At 40.5% G+C, this 19,950-nt stretch overlaps 1 protein-coding gene across 24 annotated transcripts in view; it reads left to right on the top strand.

The window, feature by feature from the left end:
• The window catches only part of ANK3 (ankyrin 3), a 308,020-nt gene that overhangs the window by 270,433 nt on the left and 17,637 nt on the right, over positions 1 to 19,950 (top strand). For 18 of the 24 annotated variants that reach the window (XM_026851817.1, XM_026851825.1, XM_026851824.1 and 15 more), the window contains 6 exons: positions 2,515 to 5,091; positions 10,853 to 10,927; positions 11,736 to 11,867; positions 12,935 to 13,078; positions 15,458 to 16,130; positions 18,173 to 18,551. In XM_026851817.1, coding sequence (XP_026707618.1) covers positions 2,515 to 5,091; positions 10,853 to 10,927; positions 11,736 to 11,867; positions 12,935 to 13,078; positions 15,458 to 16,130; positions 18,173 to 18,551 — 3,980 coding nt within the window. Of the gene's footprint in view, positions 1 to 2,514; positions 10,216 to 10,852; positions 10,928 to 11,735; positions 11,868 to 12,934; positions 13,079 to 15,457; positions 16,131 to 18,172; positions 18,552 to 19,950 lie in introns of all 24 variants that reach the window. The other 6 variants (XM_026851833.1, XM_026851832.1, XM_026851831.1 and 3 more) reach the window with 3 other exon arrangements.

The following is a 19,950-nucleotide window of genomic DNA, read 5'->3' as shown; positions in this document are numbered from 1 at the left end:
AAGGCTGAGCGGGGGCCACTTCTCTGGGTTCACTCAGTGCTTTCAGTTACCAGCTGCGAGCAAGGAAATGTAGTTTGGTGCACAGAAGGTAGTAACTAACATCTGTTTTCTGATAAAATACTGGATGCAGAGTGATGGAAACTGCTAAGGCCAAGAGTGTCCAGTAGCCAAAAAGGGCTGTTGCATAAAACCACTCTTTAGAATATGATCCCACTCTGAAGTCTTTCATGGTTGCGGGGATTTCTTTGCTATTTCAAAATAGTCAAATTGCCCAGTTTCCTGCTGTTTGAGTTATGTCATAGCTGCACACACTGGTAAATTACTCAATTTTCTTTGCACTGCTTCTGCTTCTCAGCTGCAATGAGGAGCACAGAAAAGGCATCTTAAACATGTCGGAATCTGTGATTTAACAGGAGAAAGAGCAATTAAGAGCGGGGAGCCTGATGGTTTGATTGCCTCACTAGCCAGTTTGATAGACTGGCTCATCACAGCACAGTGGGGGCTCTGGAAAGACATTTCCAAACACAAACTGCTGAATAAGTTGATTTGTCATTCTTTTCAGAATGATTTTGGGGTTTGTTTCTTGGGCTTGGGGACTGTTTGAGCTTTTGGTGAATGTTAGCAGCTGCTGCTAATTAATCTTCATAATAAAGTCTAGCTCATTTAATGAAGTACACCATGTTTTCTTCTTTGGGAGAAAGATGAAGGATGTTTGTGCTTAAAAATAAAATTGCAAGAAAAAAATGGATGTTTCTTGACAGGCTGTGCCAGTCAGGCCTAGTATTCAAGCTCTCTTCAACCTAAATGCTCTCATACTGCAATATCACCAGCCATCCACGTCACCTGCTGGGCTTCGATTGGCTTCTGTAGGACCAGCACATTTCTCCTTGCAGGATGTGGACCTGTGCTATACTGAATATTCACTATTCTGTAAGAGTATATGTGCTTTAACAGTTTAGTATTAGCCTTTTAAGCTTTTTCACTGTAAGCTACCATCTGTCTATAAGACAGATCAAGTAGGTTTGACAAATTGTTAGTGTAACTTCAGGGAAAGGTGTGTTGAATAAGTTATTTGGATATTTGAGTTCTAACTCCAGCTAAAAAAAAAAAAAAAAAAAAAAAAGCCCTGTAAGTTACTTTCAGTGTCAACTTTCTGAATGTTATTGCTGTATCAGAGGATATGTATGCTGTAATGGGATTCCCAGAAATACTGTCTTCTGGCATGAGTACCTCCTGTGATGCAAAATGTTGTTGGTGGTGATTTTGTTCGAAATGCCAATGAATCAGCTGAGTGTTCTGGGGAACGGTTAACAGTTAACAGGTTTGTCCTTGCCAGGAAGTTTTTGCATAATATATTGTTATTTGACTGCTTTTCTAATGTTACCTTTTGAGAAATGTAAAGTTGAACAGGTCTGTCTTTGAGCTGATACAAGAAATCTCCTCAAAAGGTACCAAGACACTACATCTTGTAGAAAAAGTGTACTCTTCTTTTAATGGTCTCTTGTGAAATGATTTTGTAAGGTTTACATACTTGTGCTTAATACAGCATACAAAATGTATTAATCTGTGTGCTCGTTTTGACATGAGATACCGTGCATGAGTAAAAACTGATTCAGTTGCTTTGCTTGCTCACGTTTATCATATATCATACTTTCCATATTTCATGTATGACATATGCTTCTTAAAATCATTTCACGTAAAGTTTTAATTTAGTTTTTTACCAAACAAAAGGAATACCGCATGAGAAACAAATGCAAAAGTTCCTTTTCTTTATTTATTTTTATTATTTTCTTTAAAATATTGACTCAGAAAAGCTCTTGCTCTTATTGGCTTTGTGAGTGTGAAGCATATCCGAATTGTGCATGGGAGATAGAGATTTGAATTTATTCCAATTGCTTCACAGTTTGCACATCAGTTGCCTGTCACTTAAAGGAATTTTGGGTTCTGCATGAAATAGTTCTGAGCGGTTTAAAAAAAAAAAAAAAAAGATTTTTAGCTATATAACGCCATTTTACACAAGTTTATATTTTGTATAGGTTCAATATATGAACAGAACAACAGAAATTATTAAAAGGATAATTCTAATAGTTGCACAAAGCAGAGACATACCTAAACAGGCAAAATAGAACTGTTACGAATATTTCAGAAGTAACACATCAGAAAGTCAATAGGAAGTAAGAGAAGACATTTTGACGTGGCTTTATTTTTACCTTATGGATTCCTTCGTTGTGTTTTCTGTTCTTCATTGTTTGCAGTTTTGGTTGCTATGTGCTTTCAATCTTTCGTTCCATGGTGCTTTTTTAGTTTGGACCAGTCACCAGTATATGGCTCATTCCTATTATTTTCTTTCCTTTTTTAAATCTTCTTTTGCCTCCTTCATCCTAATTCATGCAAACAATTGTATTTGCTTTTTGTAATATTACAACGTTTACTGACCAATTTTCTTCTCTGGTCTCTCTGTTTTTCAATCATTTTTGTTGATTTTTATGTTTGATTTTAATTTAACAATTTAAGAAACAGTTGAACGGAGTGCAGGAGCAACAAGATCCCTACCTGCTACTTACTCATACAAGCCATTCTTTCCAACACGGCCATATCAGTCATGGACAACAGCTCCAATTACAGTGCCTGGGCAAACCAAATCAGGCTTCACTTCTTTATCAAGCTCTTCCTCTAACACTCCTACAGCTTCCCCATTAAAATCAATATGGTCTGTTTCTTCTGCTTCTCCAATCAAATCCACATTAGGAGCTTCTACCACATCTTCAGTTAAATCTGTTAGCGATGTAGCATCTCCGATTAGATCATTTCGGACAATCTCTTCACCAATAAAAACTGTGGTATCACAGCCTCCATACAACATACAGGTTACTTCAGGCTCTTTCGTCAGAGCTCCCGCAGTCACAGAAGCTGCTAGTCTAAAAGGGCTGGCATCCACTACCACATTCCCCTCTCGGACATCTCCGGTGACTACAGCAGGATCTCTCTTGGAGAGGTCATCCATAACCATGACGCCTCCGGCATCTCCCAAATCCAACATTAACATGTACTCTTCAAGTTTGCCACTTAAATCGGTCATCACATCAGCATCTTCACTTTTATCGTCCCCTCTAAAGTCAGTGGTGTCACCTGCTAAGTCAGCAGTTGATGCTGTTTCATCCTCTAAAGTCATGATGGCCTCGTCTCTCTCATCGCCAGCAAAACATGTAGCTGGGCACACAGAGGTACCATTGCTTAATGGATCTGTGTCACCTCTGAAATACCCATCTTCTGCCAACTTAATAAATGGATCCAAAGCTGCAGCTGTTTTTCAAGACAAGATCGCTGCAGCTGCACATTCTGCAAGCTGCGCTGCTAACGCAGTTGCTGACACGGCTGAGAGAGTGTTTTCAACAGCTACAACAATGTCATTTTCTCCACTCAGGTCATTTGTGTCTTCAGCACCATCAGCTTTCCAGTCAATGAGAACTCCTCCTGCAGGTGCTTTGTACACAGCCCTTGGGTCAATATCTGCAACTACCTCATCAGTAACTTCATCAACAGTAACAGTGCCAGTATATTCTGTAGTCAATGTTTTGTCCGAACCAGCATTAAAGAAGCTCCCAGAGTCGTCTTCACTTACAAAATCAGCTGCTGCGTTACTGTCACCTATTAAAACATTGACTACAGAGGCACGCACGCAGCCTTCCTTTAATCGAACTTCATCTCCAATAAAATCATCCTTGTTTCTAGCACCCTCTGCTCTCAAATTGTCCACACCATCTTCTTTATCCTCCAGTCAGGAGATACTGAAAGATGTTGCTGAAATGAAAGAGGATCTAATAAGAATGACTGCGATATTGCAGACAGATGTCGCAGAGGACAAACCGTTCCAACCTGAGATACCAAAAGAGGGTAGAATTGATGATGAAGAGCCCTTTAAAATTGTTGAGAAAGTTAAAGAGGACTTAGTAAAAGTTAGTGAGATTCTGAAAAAAGATGTGTGTTTAGAAAGTAAAGGGTCGGCTAAAGTATCCAAAAGTGATCAAGGACACCTGTCTGAGGATGACTGGGTAGAGTTCAGTACAGAGGAGATTGATGAAGCAAGACAGCAAGCTTTGACAAGCCCTCCTATATCTGTTCCAGAGAAGGTCCAAATTAAAACTAAAACCATATCGGAAAAGGATTATAGCTTGTCAAAAGTTATTGATTACTTAGCAAATGATATCGGTAGCAGTTCATTAACAAACATAAAGTACAAGTTTGAAGAGGGGAAAAAAGAAGGTGAAGAGAGACAAAAACGCATTTTAAAACCAGCTATTGCTTTGCAGGAACATAAACTTAAAATGCCTCCAGCCTCCATGAGGCCTTCGACATCAGAAAAGGAGTTATGTAAAATTGCAGATTCCTTTTTTGGAACAGATACTATTTTAGAGTCTCCAGATGACTTTTCTCAACACGATCAAGATAAAAGTCCCTTATCTGACAGTGGCTTTGAAACGAGGAGCGAAAAGACACCTTCTGCCCCACAAAGCGCTGAAAGCACAGGGCCAAAACCACTTTTCCATGATGTACCCATCCCTCCTGTCATTACAGAAACAAGAACTGAAGTAGTTCATGTTATCCGCAGCTACGAACCATCGTCCGAAGAAATTTCGGAGCAGAAAGCAGAGGAGCTACCGGCCTCAAAACCTTCCCCTACGTTTATGGAGCTGGAGCAAAAACCTGCTGGATCTATTAAAGAGAAGGTTAAAGCTTTTCAAATGAAAGCCAGCAGCAGCGAGGACGATGACCATAAGTGTGTCCTTAGTAAAGGTGTCCGAGTAAAAGAAGAAACTCATATCACTACAACAACCAGGATGGTTTATCATAAACCTCCATGCAATGAGAGCACGTCTGAAAGAATTGAGGAAACAATGTCTGTTCATGACATAATGAAAGCCTTTCAGTCTGGACGTGACCCTTCCAAAGAGCTGGCAGGTCTGTTTGAACATAAATCATCAGTAACATCCGATGTTAGCAAGTCTTCTGAAACTTCACCACAACAGGCAGAGAAGGACAGCAAAATGAAACCCAAACTGGAGCGAATAATAGAGGTCCATATTGAAAAAGGTAATCAGGCTGAACCTACTGAAGTCATTATTAGAGAAACAAAAAAGCATCCAGAAAAAGAAATGTATGTATATCAGAAAGACTTACCTCGGGGAGATATTAACTTAAAAGAGTTGGAAAAACATGATGCTTTTCCTTGTTCAGACGAACAAGGTCAGCAAGAAGAAGAGGAGCTCACGGCTGAAGAGTCACTTCCTTCTTATCTGGAATCCTCTAGAGTTAACACTCCCGTGTCCCAGGAAGAAGACAGTCGCCCTAGTTCTGCTCAACTCATGTCTGATGACTCTTACAAAACACTGAAGCTTTTGAGTCAGCACTCAATAGAATACCATGATGATGAGTTGTCAGAACTAAGAGGGGAGTCTTACAGGTTTGCTGAGAAAATGCTTCTTTCAGAAAAGCTAGATGTGTCTCATTCTGATACTGAGGAGTCAGTTACTGACCATGCTCTACCCCTTAGTGCAGAGTTACAGGGGTCTGATAAGCGATGCAGAGAAAAAGTAGCTACTGCCCCCAAAAAAGAGATTCTCTCCAAAATCTATAAAGATGTGTCTGAAAATGGTGTAGGTAAAATGTCTAAAGATGATCATTATGATAAAGTGACAGTGTTACACTACACTGGAGATGTTAGTAGTCCAAAACATGCCATGTGGATGCGCTTTACTGAGGACAGATTAGACAGAGGTAGAGAAAAGTTGATATATGAAGACAGGGTGGACAGGACTGTTAAAGAGGCAGAAGAAAAACTGACTGAAGTATCACAGTTTTTTCGGGATAAAACAGAGAAGTTGAATGATGAGCTACAGTCTCCGGAGAAAAAGCAGCATAAAAAAAATGGCAAAGAAATACATTCTAGCCAGAGCTCTGCCAGCAGCAGCCCTGAGAAAGCTCTGCTCTCTGAATTGCCATCGTCCAGTGACGAATGGAGTAAGGTGAAGCAGTATGCACACAATGGGAAATGCTTTCCCAAGGTGGATGAAAGAAAAGCATCCAGTTTGCCCAGCAGTCCTGAAAAAAGGATATATATGCAACCTGCAGAGGACTCTAAACAAACTATGGAACACAAAGGAAGCGCTCAGCAGACTGGAATACCTGAGGTTTCACAGACTGGATTTCAGCTGAAGCAATCAAAGCTCAGTTCCATTAGGCTAAAATTTGAACAGAGTATAAGTCCGAGGAGTAAGGACATGGCTCAAGAAGAAAAAAAGCTGGATGGTCAGTCCAAAATCCCAGTAAAGAAATTACAAGAAAGTAAGTTACCAGTGTATCAGTTTTATCCCAGAGAGAAACATGCAAAGCAAGTAGAGGTCATTGATGGGAGCACAGCCTTACAGAAAGAGGTGAAAGTACGGGAAGATTTGGTTCCAGGTAAAGTGAAAGCTATTGAAGACTTGCGTGCTTCAGACACACAAAACCAAAGAACTGAGATGAGTAAAGGCGTGCCAGAATACTTTTCAGAACCACAGGCAAAAGACCTGGTGCATGGCTCAGACTCAACAACGAAGGGACACTGGGACAAAAAAATCTATCGGACGTGGGAAAGTCCTGGAACTTCTAATCATAAAACACAAAAAGAAAAACTGTCGCATGTGCTGGTTCCAGATACAGTAAACGAAAACCATGTTGATCATGCTGAAGCTAAAACTGACAAAAAAAGTGAATTTATCACTGTGACAGAGCACAAACTGGCAGCAAATGGAATTCATTCGGAAGAAGTGAAGGAACTGACTGTAAAATCTCCCTCAAAAAGGGTTTTATACAGAGAATTTGTTGTCAGGGAGGGGGAACGTAATGGTGAAGTGGCTGATAAAATATCCAAAAGGAAAGAAGAAATTGCTGTGTCCCATATTCCAGTCAGAATTGTTGAGGAGAAGAGAACCACGCTTGATGGTGTCTATGAACTTTCAGCTAAAGTATCCCAGTCGGCTGTGATTAAGGAGAAAGTTGAGAGGCAGATTGATTATGTGGAAGATGAAAAACTAAAGCAATCAGAAATCAGAAAAGTTACCAAGCAGCAGAGCTCGATAGGTCTAGGTCCTCCTGTTGAGGAAACGGAGATATCCCCTAGCAAATCACCAGATTCTTTAGAATGTAGTCCAGGAAAGGAATTTCCTTCAAGCGAGTTAGTTGACCCTGGTGCCAGTGATTACTTGGATAAAGTTGCTCCACTAGTAAGCACTGAGGGAGTAAAAGAAATTAAGACCTTACCTGTTTATGTCAGTTTTGTTCAAGTAGGAAAGCAATATGAGAAAGAGGTGCAGCAAGGAAATATTAAAAAAATTGTCAGTCAGGAGAGTAAGACAGTACAAGAGACAAGGGGGACATTTTATACAGCTAGACAGCAGAAACAACCTCCTTCTCCACAAGGTAGTCCAGAAGATGACACGCTAGAACAAGTGTCCTTTATAGATAGCTCTGGTAAAAGCCCTTTAACACCAGAAACGCCGAGTTCAGAGGAAGTGAGTTACGAGTTTACGTCTAAAACACCTGACTCACTAATAGCTTATATTCCAGGCAAGCCCAGTCCTATACCTGAGGTATCTGAGGAATCAGAGGAGGAAGCAGAGGCTAAGTCAACATCTGTAAAACAGGCAGAGGTTGAGGAACCGCAGATTGACAAAGCGTTATTTAATCATATAAATAAGGACTCTAACAAAAGACCCAAAGGTAACAGAGTTGCCTACATTGAATTCCCTCCTCCTCCACCACTGGATGCAGATCAAGGCGAGTCAGAAAAGAAGCCTCATTATTCCACTGAGAGTGAGATGGAGATGACAGAAGTGAACTTGCAAGATGAACATGACAAATGCCAACTGGCTGAACCTGTCATAAGAGTACAGCCACCATCTCCTGTGCCACCGGGAGCAGATGTTAGTGACTCCAGTGATGACGAATCTCTCTATCAACCTATTCCACTTAAAAAGTATACGTTCAAACTGAAAGAACTGGAAGATGACCAGAAAGAAACCTCAAAACCCAGAGCCCCTGAAAAGATTGAGAAACAGAAAGAGTTAGGACATCCCACTTCTGGGAAATCTAATGAATTTGATATTGGGCTTGAGTCACCCCAGAATGATGTAGTGCAAAATGGGAGTAACAATGACCAGTCTGTCACAGAGTGTTCCATAGCAACCACTGCAGAATTCTCTCATGATACCGATGCGACAGAGATTGACTCTCTTGACGGTTATGATTTGCAAGATGAAGATGATGGTTTAACTGAGAGTGATTCTAAACTTGCAGGTCCGGCAGTTGAAACCAAAAAGGACGTATGGACTACGGAAGGCATTCTAAAGCAGACAGATCGCTGCTTTAGCCAGAGTAAGCTTGAAGTAATTGAGGAGGAAGGCAAGGTAGGCCCTGAAGAAGACAAGGCACCTTCCAAGGGTCCAGCTTCTGAAAAAGCCGGGGATAAGAGCGAACAGAAGTCAGGGGCACAGTTTTTCACTTTGGAAGGCAGACACCCTGACAGGACTGTATTTCCTGATACATATTTCAGTTACAAAGTAGATGAAGAGTTTGCAACGCCTTTCAAAACGGTGGCCACCAAGAGTCTAGATTTTGACCCATGGTCCAATAACCGAGGTGACGATGAAGTGTTTGAGACTAAATCAAGGGATGATGAGGCTAAGCCATTTGGTCTGGCAGTGGAAGACAGATCTCAAGCTACAACACCCGATACAACTCCAGCCAGAACTCCAACAGATGAAAGTACGCCAACTAGCGAGCCCAACCCCTTCCCATTTCATGAAGGGAAGATGTTTGAGATGACTCGCAGTGGTGCAATTGACATGAGCAAGAGGGATTTTGTTGAAGAAAGACTCCAATTTTTTCAGATTGGTGAGCATACTTCTGAAGGGAAGTCAGGGGACAAGGGGGAAGGGGATAAAAGTACAGTCACTGCCATCACACAGCCACAGGCAGGGGACAACACTGTAGAAACAAACCTAGAGAGACCGATAGAAACAACAGCAGTTGAACATAAGCCCATCATCCAGGCCAGTGGAGATTGCATGGAACAAACACTTGGTAGTAACTCACTGGAAAAATCATCGGCAGCGGTAAACGCTTCTAAAGTTGATCCCAAATTGCGCACACCAATTAAAATGGGAATTTCTGCTTCCACCATGACTCTGAAGAAAGATGGCCTTGGCGAAGTGACAGATAAGATAGAAGCTGTGATGCCAAGTGGTCAGGGCTTAGAAAATGAAACTGTAGCAGTGATTGCGAGTTCAGCTTCTAGCCAGACAAGCTGTAGGCAAACAGAAAACACTGAGTTTCCAAAAGATAATTTTAATAACAACAACAATTTGGATTCATCTGCTGTCCCTACAGATGATATTACCTGTAATGTAGTGCTAAAAGAACATTTGGAACCGAAATGTTCCCTCCAGAAAGCTAATCAAGCGAAAAGCACTTCAGGAAAAGGTACAGGGACAACACAAGGACACAGAGTAAGAGATAAGCAAAAACCACACGGAGAGCAGCAAAAGTCAACAGAGTTGGTAGGGGCTAGAGGAAAATCAAAGCTTCCTGTAAAGGCCAGCTCAGTAAAAGAAGTCTTTTCACAAAATAAACTCCAAAGCAATACAGGGAGTAAAGTGAGAGGGGCTAGTAAGCCTGACAAAGCAAAACAAAATAATTCTTCTCCCTGTCTAGAAGCAAGGTCTAGGATTCCTGTAAAAAATACACATAGGAGTAATCTAGCTAGAAGAACTCCAGCCCTGCCAAAACAAGAGCAGGTAGAGAAAGAAAAAACAAAACAGCTTCCTTCTAAATTACCAGTAAAGGTAAGATCTACCTCCGTGACCATGACAACAGTTAAAGTGAGGAAAAGTCAGCTTAGGGAGGTATGTAAACATTCTATTGAATATTTTAAGGGAATTAGTGGTGAGACATTAAAGCTTGTGGATCGTCTATCTGATGAAGAGAAAAAGATGCAGTCAGAGGTCTCTGATGATGAAGAAGACAGTACATCAAGGAACACATCCTTATCAGAAGCTACTCAAGTTTACCAGCCTTCCATTACATCGAAGTCTACTAGAGACATGAGAACAGAGGCAGCATCTATAAAATCAAAGATTGAAAAGGCCGACAGTGAGAGGAGGAGGAGTAAGAGGACTGGTGAGAATGAAGGCAGTCAGGTTTCTGGAGCTCTCATGGCTCACCTCGTGGAGATCAAGCCTAGTTTGTAAAACTTTCAACTTGTTGATCCTAGTGCATGAACTGTTGTGATTGCCTGTGGAGTGACTTAACTGTAGTTTTCATTCTGTCATTGTCATCTGTATGTGCTGTCTTATACTCTTCTTTCTTCCTTCAAACAAATCCTGTACTGTAGAAAGCTAGTGAAGCATGCCAAAGACATTCGTGTAACTCAAAGTTTGATGTAACTCAGAAACGGAAAGATTTGTGACAGCAAATTTATTCTGTCAAAGTAGAGAAAACAGACGATAATCTGGTCTTGGTGGTTTCCACCAGTAATTGAACAACTTGTGTAGAGTCTAACAGCTAGATTGTCAGCATGTCTGGTTTCATTACACGACATCATGTAGTTTCACATTTGGCTTTACACAGGTGGAAAAATCTAAAAGCTGTGAAAAAAAAATTTGCTTTGTAGGTTGTTAGGACACACAACCATTCTAGTAAACAATATAAGCACCGGTAACTTAGTACAATTAAAGCTATTATTTATAATAAACTATTGTCCGGTATTGTGGTTTTCTGTGCAAAACCTTTTTAATCGAGAAATTGTAAATCACAGGTCCACAGAGTCCATGTGAACGGACAGATATCAGGATGGCAATTGTAGCCGATCACCTAGGACTTAGCTGGACAGGTAAGCTTTTCTGTTTTAATATCGAAATTAGTCTTCGCTGTTTATTTTCAAGTAGTCTTTTACCAAAAGCGGCAGCAAGGCCACGTCAGGCTCTCCCCGATTTCACAGGCAACAGGAAATATCCCATGGGTTATGGGATATCCTAATAGGAATAAATATCCTGATAGGCAAATATCCCAGGATCTTGCAGTGAATCAAACAGAAGCCCATAGGGAAAACAGCTAAAATGGCTCTCCTCAAGACGTTCACCCACGGAGCTAAGTATCTAGTCGGGCTTGGGGCTGCCTCTGGATCTGGACAGCAGTTTCCCCAAAGCCCTGGGGGTTGGAGGGAGCCCAGCAGCGCCCCAGCCCTGTTCGATCCTGCCGTACCTCCCCCCGTGGATGTGCAGGGCTGGCCCTTCCCCTGGGCGTCCGTGACGGCAGCGTCAGCGCTGAGCGGCACGGCGAGCTCACAGAGGAGTAACAGGCATCAGGAGGAACAGATTTTTATACATTAGCAGTGATAAAGTAGTCTCCACGGAGGGTTTTTTTCACCATGTTTAAGTGGCTTAGTGAGTATCAATACGGTAATAGCTCACGGTGGTGACTGAAATTCAGAATTATGTCTGTCTTAGGAAATTAAAGTATGAGTATATAATGCCATGTTCATCATTATCTGTAAACTTTGTGTCAAGTAGCTCTGTTGACATCTGTGTGATCTAATAAAGATAATATTTTTAATCCTGACAAGATGATTGAGGGATTTGAGCTCTGGTGTTTCTGTTGTTGTTTTCTCTTCTTGCTTGCTTTCTTTTTTGTCTTTATAGAACTGGCAAGAGAACTGAATTTTTCTGTGGATGAAATAAATCAAATCCGAGTAGAAAACCCAAATTCTCTTATCGCTCAAAGCTTCATGTTATTAAAAAAATGGGTTACCAGAGATGGTAAAAATGCTACAAGTAAGTTCAAGTTGTTACTTCTGGTGTTTATAAGTTACAGCCCATTTCATCTGTTGCCTGATCCAAATAGGTTAAATTGAAGAAAACATCATGAATGTCTTTTGCAAACCACTGATGGGAAAAAAAAAAAAAAAAGTGCCAGTTATATTTTTTATATTTTGACCAGAAGTCAGAAACGTGTCATATTTATTCAGTCTGTATGCAGAAGGAAATAATTTGTTCTCCACATCCATAATTAATGGTACGAGTAATGAACTTAAATTCCAGTAAAGAAAATATTAGGGAAAAACTTTTCAATGACAAGGAACATGAAACACAGAAATGGGCTGCCCGGAAAAGTAAAGTAGTCTGGCAGTATTGCAGGTGGTGAGAAAAGACTAAACCTTCTCCTGCGAGGAGTGATGGAGACAGGGGTTCTGTGCTGACCCGGCGGGTTTTATGTCTGCTTTTCACCTGAACTGCTCAAAGAGAGGGTTTGATTTTTGTGTTACGCCAGTGGTGTTCGTTACCATTCTCTAATCCACACGTTCCTGCGCAGTATTTGAGTCTACTTTGATCTCTTTCACTGTAAAAGTAATTTCCAGTGTTACAGTGTTCTAGCAAGAAGATTACTGGCAATGAGATTTCACGAGGTGGTGCATGAGTAGCCTTACGTGCATTATTGCCTGCATGGCGACCTAGTCTGCTGTTCCTTGAAATAGAATGGTAAAAGGATTTTTACCCTCCTTTTATGCTCCAGTAAAAGGATATTTTGTTTCAATAGCAAGTAAATACATTCTTTAAGAACTCTCTGACCTTACTCTTTGTGCCTTTTATGTTGTAATAGAAGTACACTCGGCGGGAGGGGGGGGGAGGGAAGACTCTTAATAGATGTGTATCTTGAATAAGTAGGCAGCAGAATGGCTCCTTAGACAAATGATGGGGTTTGCTAGAACCAAAAGCACTGGGACAGAAACATATACCAGCAATTTATAATTAATGCAATGCGAATGTAACTGAGAAAGACGATTACATGGTTCTGCAGTGCTGAACGTTTTTTTTCTGACGTGTCTTTATTTGTTTTTCAGCCGATGCCTTAACTTCGGTACTGACAAAAATTAATCGAATAGATATCGTGACCCTGTTGGAAGGACCAATATTTGATTATGGAAATATTTCAAGCACCAGAAGTTTTGCAGATGAAAATAACGTTTTTCATGATCCCATTGACGGTAATTGAATTCTATTTAGTTCAGTGACATGTCCGATAATACAATAATGCTGCATAAACTAGACTCTTTATAAAAGACAGTAAGTGCTACAGAAATAATTGGTTTGAATGTGAAGGGGGTTTCCTCTCCTTTACGCTCACGATATGGTAAGCAGGTTGCACATTAATTCCTCAAAGAATAATCCCAGGGTGCCCAAAACCTGAGTAAACTTCCCACCAGCCTCGGTCTCAGTTGACAAGACCTGAATGTTTTTCTCCTGCAGTAGTTGTGCTTTGAGGTTTGCCCATGTATATTTTTAATGTACTTGGTATTGCAAGCTTTCCAAGTTATTTGGAAATATATATTTATATATATCTATATCTCCTTTGGCTCCCTGTCTAGATAAGTAACAGCAAGAATTCTTTGAAGAAAAAAAAAGAGGGAAGAACAAGGAGGGGAAAAAAAGTGCTTAGTAATTGCATAGAGTAAATTAATGTGCAGTCTACTACCAAGCCTCTTTGAGACAAGTGGACATCCATTACTTTATTATTTTCACTTGGACCTTTTCTACGATGGCAGTAGAAAAATAAGAACATGTTTTATTAGTGCATGAGAGAATATCATTTCCAGACTACTAATGGGTAAAATTGTGTAATAATAAAAATGGGTAATTTTATTTAATGGAAGCTGTACCAACTGAGAACGGAATTGTGCAGCTTAATTTTGAGCCAGATTAAAAGAATAAATGAAGTTCTGCTTGTAAATCAGAATTGCCGTACGTATACTTACTATTTATCAGTGTGTTGAAGATACTAAATGTTGCTTTTTCTTCTTTTAAATGTTAGTTAACAGGTACTGGCTTGCTACAATCTTTACATTGATTTTTGTCACATGTATTATAAATAGCTCCTTAAATAAGATTTTTCTTTTGTAAGTAACATTTCCTTTGGTTTTTGAAATTTGTTCAAGTATGTGTTGGGCTTTCTCTGTATTTTAGTAGGATATTTTTTTCTTCAGAGCGTATAAGCTCAGTGTACCTCCATTACTGAGCAGCATTGCTGGTCATTGAATCATGGCATTACAGAAATAATTTTCTGTTGACATTTTAAGAAAGTCACTCTTGAAATGTTGCTTGCACTTTTTTAATAGTAGCATCAACGTTTTTATGAAAAAAAAAAAACAAAACACGCTTCTCTGCAGTCGCTTTGTGTCTCTCCTCTTCTCTGAACCTTCCTCAAGCTTCCTTTCCTCACCAAGACCAGACCTTTGCCTTTCTCTCAGCTGCTTCAGGAAACAAAAAACCAAACCCTGTTAATGCACCTCCTTTTGCAGGCGGCACAATGTCGAGTTAATCCCACAGCATGTTGTTGGGTTGTTTTTTTTTCCTTTCGTAGGTTCCCTAACCTATTATTTGCTGGAATGCGAACTTCAGATTTTGTTGTCATTTTTATGTGTATATTGAGTTTAATCCTTTTGTATGATTTTCCCATGTTTTCATCAGTTTTAATTTCTTCTCTCTTTATTTGATCAGTGTATCTGATTGTACCTATGTCACCAAGATCATCTCACTCTCCAAGATCACCAAGATCTCCTTACTCACCACAGTCCTCTCACCTGTATAACTTTACTGTACCTGAAATATTCATATAGCTCTCCCTTGCTGTGTTTCTGTTCTCTTATCCCTTTGTTAACTTCCTTTTTTATTTTTTTTTTATCCTACTGTGTGTTTAGATCTACTATTCTTTAGTATCCTCATTAGGATCCATTTCTGTTCCTCATTCTTTAACTATTTCATTCTTGTGGCTTTATGGTTCAATTGGAGATATATATATATTAGTAACATTTTATTATTGGTATTATGTATTTTTTTATAAAAGTATATTAAAAATGTGGACCTGTTTTAGAAATAATACCTACTGAAAAAAAGTGGCTGTCCTATGTTATGATCTACTTCTGTCTTTAAAATCTATTTATTAAACTTCGAAATTGTTAAAAAAATTGAAACTGGCAAGGAAAGGTTTACGCAATATGGCTGCAAGAGATTGCTTTGGATATAAAGGGACAACCACCCTTGTCCACATTTGATTTATTGCATGCTCATAAGACAATCTGCTATAGCTTGAAAATGTTAAAATGGCTGCAAAGACAATTGCTGAAACCTTCACCGACTATTTACAAAATAGTCAGAAGTACTGGCTTCACTGTACTATTCACTGGCAGTACTCCTTGTTGTTCTTATTTAGGACAAAGTAAAGAACTCTAACAGAACTGCATTTGTTCTTATACACCGGCACCACCTCATACATTTCATACTTTATGGAATTCATGAATCATTTGACATTTGCTTATTTGTTGCTCCATGCTTCACCGCAGTCAGTCCAAATGTGCTGTCTTCCTTAGGTTACCCCACCGTTCAAGTGGAACTGGAAACTCCCACTGGGTTGCGCTTCGTGCCCCCCACCCCTTTCCATCAGGACGATTTCTTTAGCGACACCTCTAGCCTAGAGTCACCCCTTAGAACTCCCAGTAGACTGAGTGACGTGGTAGTGACCTCCCAGGGACACGTAGATGGTACAGCAGCAGCACCGCCAGTGGTGACTGAAGAAGACACTTCCCTGGACGACAGCAAACTCGATTTCTCAGTGCCTAGAGAAGGAACACCTAAAGATATTTCCATAGGCAAGAGCCAGTTGGAGGAAGTGGACCTTAAGGATTTTCCGCGGTATCTTGGTAGTTATGGTGAGATATCAAAAGATGCTAAACAAAGGCAGAGTGAAGAGACTAGTAAAAAAGGAGTAAGGACTGAACAGCCTGAGAGAGGAAAGTCTGGTACTGATGAGGAGATGACGGAAGAAAAGCTTAAATCTCTGTTTGAGGACATTCATCTGGAAGAAGGAGCTGAGTTTGAGGAGATGACGGAAGAGAGAGTATGGTCAATTCTTCAAGGTGTTCAACAAGCAGAACACGAAATGTCTTCAATTACAGGTTGGCAGCCTGACTCGTCAAGTGTCACCGAGCCACCGACGTCGGGACGCAGAATAGGTGGTAGCCTGCTAGATCGCTTGGACGATAGGTGAGCACCTTTGTGTAAGAGTGTGTGTGTGTGTAAGCAAACCTTCCCATGCTGCTTTTGCCTCCAGGAGCACTGCTGAGGCTGCTCTTCTACTGTTCTACGAGAATATGTAAATATGCATGTATATATATATATACATACACACATATTTAAAAGAATAAGTAATAGTTGACTTGATTTGGCCTTGGGCACATTTGCCTTCAAAAATGTATATTTATCAGGTTTCATTCTTACTATAGGTATTTCACAAGTAGTTTATACTATGTTTAGTGGATAATATTATTTTCCTGTTCTGTGTCTTGTGTATTTCAATTTCTAATTAATCTAAGTGATATATGGATGTAACTGGAATTAAGAACTGTAAAACATACATTATCTGAAACTAGGATGCTATATAACTCTTATTTCTTGAGTATCTTTTTATCAGTCATCCTTTTCATTGCATCTCGTTGCCTTCCTTCGCATAGCTGTTGCTTTTTCTATAAGCCAGTTTTAAAATTATTACTGTTTTTCTAACACTTAACTTCAAGCATGTTCTCTCATGCTGATTTACTAGACTTCTAAAGAGATGAGTTACAAGGCATGAGAAGGTAAGAACGGTGATACCAAATCCCTCTAGTCCCATATGTTGTCTCCCAGCAGTGGCTGCAGAGGATGCTCAGGGAGGGAGTAAAGTGGACATACCCGCTGTTTTCCTCCAGGACTCTCCCAGGCTCAACTTGCAGCATGCTGACCCCCGCTGAGATGGATGCTTTCCACATATTTATCCTCAATGCATTTCTCATGCATGAGCTTTTGCAGCCTCCCCTTGGACATACTTAAGCTTTCACCATTCACAATATGTGTTGCCGTGTTTAGCCTTACTGGTACCCACCGGGCGAAGAGTTCCTGCCTGCCTCTGTTTCCAGCATGGCTCCCATCATTACTAATGGAAGGAGCCAGGTCTGCATGAGCTGTAAATCAGCAGAGAATGATTATCTGCAGAGCAATCATTTCTCTGTCAGCAGTTTACATCCTTCGCAGCTTTGACTCAGGATGTTTTAAGGTTCTAGGTAGCAGCAGATAATCTCTTATTGAATCTACTGGGAATTCGGCCATTGATTTCAGCAGACTGATTGTCTTTCAGGACTGTAAAGCACTTGACCTACTACTGATGCAATTCCTGTTGTTAAGCAAGCGTTGTTACTCTGCATTTTATATTGTGTTAAATTAGTAAAATAGATCCTTATACAAGTAAAAGGGCTTCCTTAAGACAATAACATAGCCATTTCTAACCAGATGAATTCAATTTGCTGCCTTCTATAAGAGTTTTGCCAGCGCATAGCTGTAGTATTTTAATGTGGACAGTCGTAGTGCTTGTCTGAAAGCAAGCAAAAATACAAAAGTGAAGAAAAACACGCATCAGAAGTGCAGGTTAAACCGGTCCGTGGGTAATCTGAAGCAAAATTTTGGTCAGCTTTCTGTCTTGTTAGTAACCTCCCTTGCCTTTGGCTTTGTGTATTATTGAAATCTGCACTGTCTAAAGATTTATTTTCAGATGCCAATATTTTTTTAAAATGCGTGACTTATCTAGAGAACAGATATCGTAGTTTTGGGGGAAAACTAACATAAACTATTTGGTCATTACTGGTAATTGCACGGTAACAGATACTTTCATCACCTTCTTGGTTAGAGAGGGGGTTAAAGAATAGTGCCTCGGGGATTTAACTCATGATTATACGTGGGAAATGGTAGATTTTGTGTATTTTTCTTTCTCTTTTTCCTTCCCCCCAGCCAAGTGGAAGGGGATTAATGTAAAACGTTTGGCTTTGTTTCCAGTGTTCCACATTCTCGTTGCTTCTGAAAAGATACTATGATGCAGAAGAGAAGAAGGCTGTTAAGTAAATCGATGTTTGCGAGCTGAATTTAAAATTCTTTTTTTTTTCTTTTTCTGAAACGTATGTGCTAAGAATGAAGGCTCAGTAAGACGCTCACTGCTTTGCCCTTCTGTGTGTGATTTAAGCACTGAACAGCTGCCTGTTCTTTTTCTCTTTCTCTTGTAGTTCGGACCAATGTAGGGATTCTCTTACCTCATATGTCAAGGGAGAAACAGGGAAGCCAGAAACAAATGGAAGCCTATCTGAATCCACAGCAGAGTCAAAAACTAAATCCTACATCCAGGAATCTTTAAATGATGTGGCAAAACAGAGTGACAAAGAAGCCCTGAAAACAAAGTCCCAGTTTTCAGCTGGTACTGATGAGCAAACGTTATCATCAACAGCATATCAGAAATCTTTGGAAGAGACTAGCAAGCCAACAACAGAAGGCAACAAAACATCTGTGCCTGTCAGTGTGAAGAAGATGAGCTGGAGTACTTCTGAGGATGGCAAGCCAAGGACGAGCATTCAAGAGGAGGAGGGAGCAGTAATGTCTGAACAGAAGGTACAGTACGTCCTGTAATAATCAACCGCGTGAGGAGTCCCTGTTGCTTGACATGCTGCTTGATGTAATTTTTTGTAAGACTTGTAATGTTGTTTGTGACAGGATTGATTGGGTTTTTTTTTTTAATCCTTCTTTTTGCCTTTTCTATTTATTGCTAAATTAAGAAAAATGGAAGTTGGTGGAAATTTATGTTCTGCGGTGTGACTAGAATGTGGTAGAGTTGGGGCGGGCAGAGGAGCAAGCAGGGCTGCATAATCCTCTGCCTGACTGGCCCCGAGCCCTGGCAGAGGCTAGAGCAGCTCCGGGCACTGCCACCCCCGACCCTCTCCTGCCCCGACGTACCACCTGTGCAAACACTGCCAGACACCTCAGCTCTTCTCCATCTGTTTCCGGTAAGGCGATGCCACTGGTTTCCACTCTTTTTGTGACATTGAAGGCAGCAAAGAGATAGAGGGACTCTTTGGCCACTATCCTGCTCCTTTTCCCCAACACCCCCCGCATTTTTTTACTTTGTTAATTTGCAGAAAAATACATTTGGGGCGATATTTAATCTTCTCCTTACGTTTTTTGTTTCATGACCTCGTTCATCCCAACTCCAAAGCGCATCCCGCGTCAAAAGGTTTCCAAACGTGTAAAGCACTTTTCCAGATGGTGGTTCTTTCTTCTTAAAATACTGTGGAAGGGCTCCCCTTCATTTCTACCTTGCCCGGCTTGCACATCCTTAACTGCAGAACTTCAGTTACAAGTTCTTTTCCGACAATGGAGATTTTAATAGCTTTCTCAGTTGCTTATATTTATTTCCCGGAACCTTAAAAGTAAAGTTGATTCAAAGAAGGGCTTACAGCCCCTTAGCTGCGTGCACCTCGCACCCCAGCAGTGGGAGGGTTGCCACCGAGTAGACCACAGGGCTGGCAGGGAACCAGGCTGGAAAAGGGAACTGCAGTTTCTTCTACATTCCTCTCTCTGCTGAGGTTGTCTTTTCCTGGGCATAATACAGGAGGAGATTATAACTTCTGGCAGCAAAGTATTTCAGTAGAATTGCTTCTACATGATAGAGCTTTTTGGTTTTTTTAATTGTAGCACAATAAAAATGTTGGCTGTGGTGGGCTGCAATAAATCATTCAGGTTTAAATTAGTTCATTTTAAGCTATTCTTTCGATTATACAACAAGAGTTCTTTTATTAGATGGTAACATAATCAGTCTCAGCAGTTATGCAGCATATGATTGTTATTATCTTGTTATTAGTTCGTGACACAGTTGAAGCAGTGATCTTCCCTAATGTTCACTAATTACTGGAATACTTAAAAAATGTAAGTAAGAGCTTTCTGCAAAGGCAGGTAAAAGCAACTGGCCGAGTTCCTTTAGCGTTGGTAGGCTTTGGGGCAGACTCGGGCTGCT

Source organism: Athene cunicularia (assembly GCF_003259725.1).
Source record: "Athene cunicularia isolate RWA chromosome 6 unlocalized genomic scaffold, athCun1 chr6_part2, whole genome shotgun sequence".
Lineage (NCBI taxonomy): Eukaryota > Metazoa > Chordata > Aves > Strigiformes > Strigidae > Athene > Athene cunicularia.
Note: the sequence above shows the minus strand (reverse complement) of the source record. Positions and strands in the feature narration are given on the sequence as shown.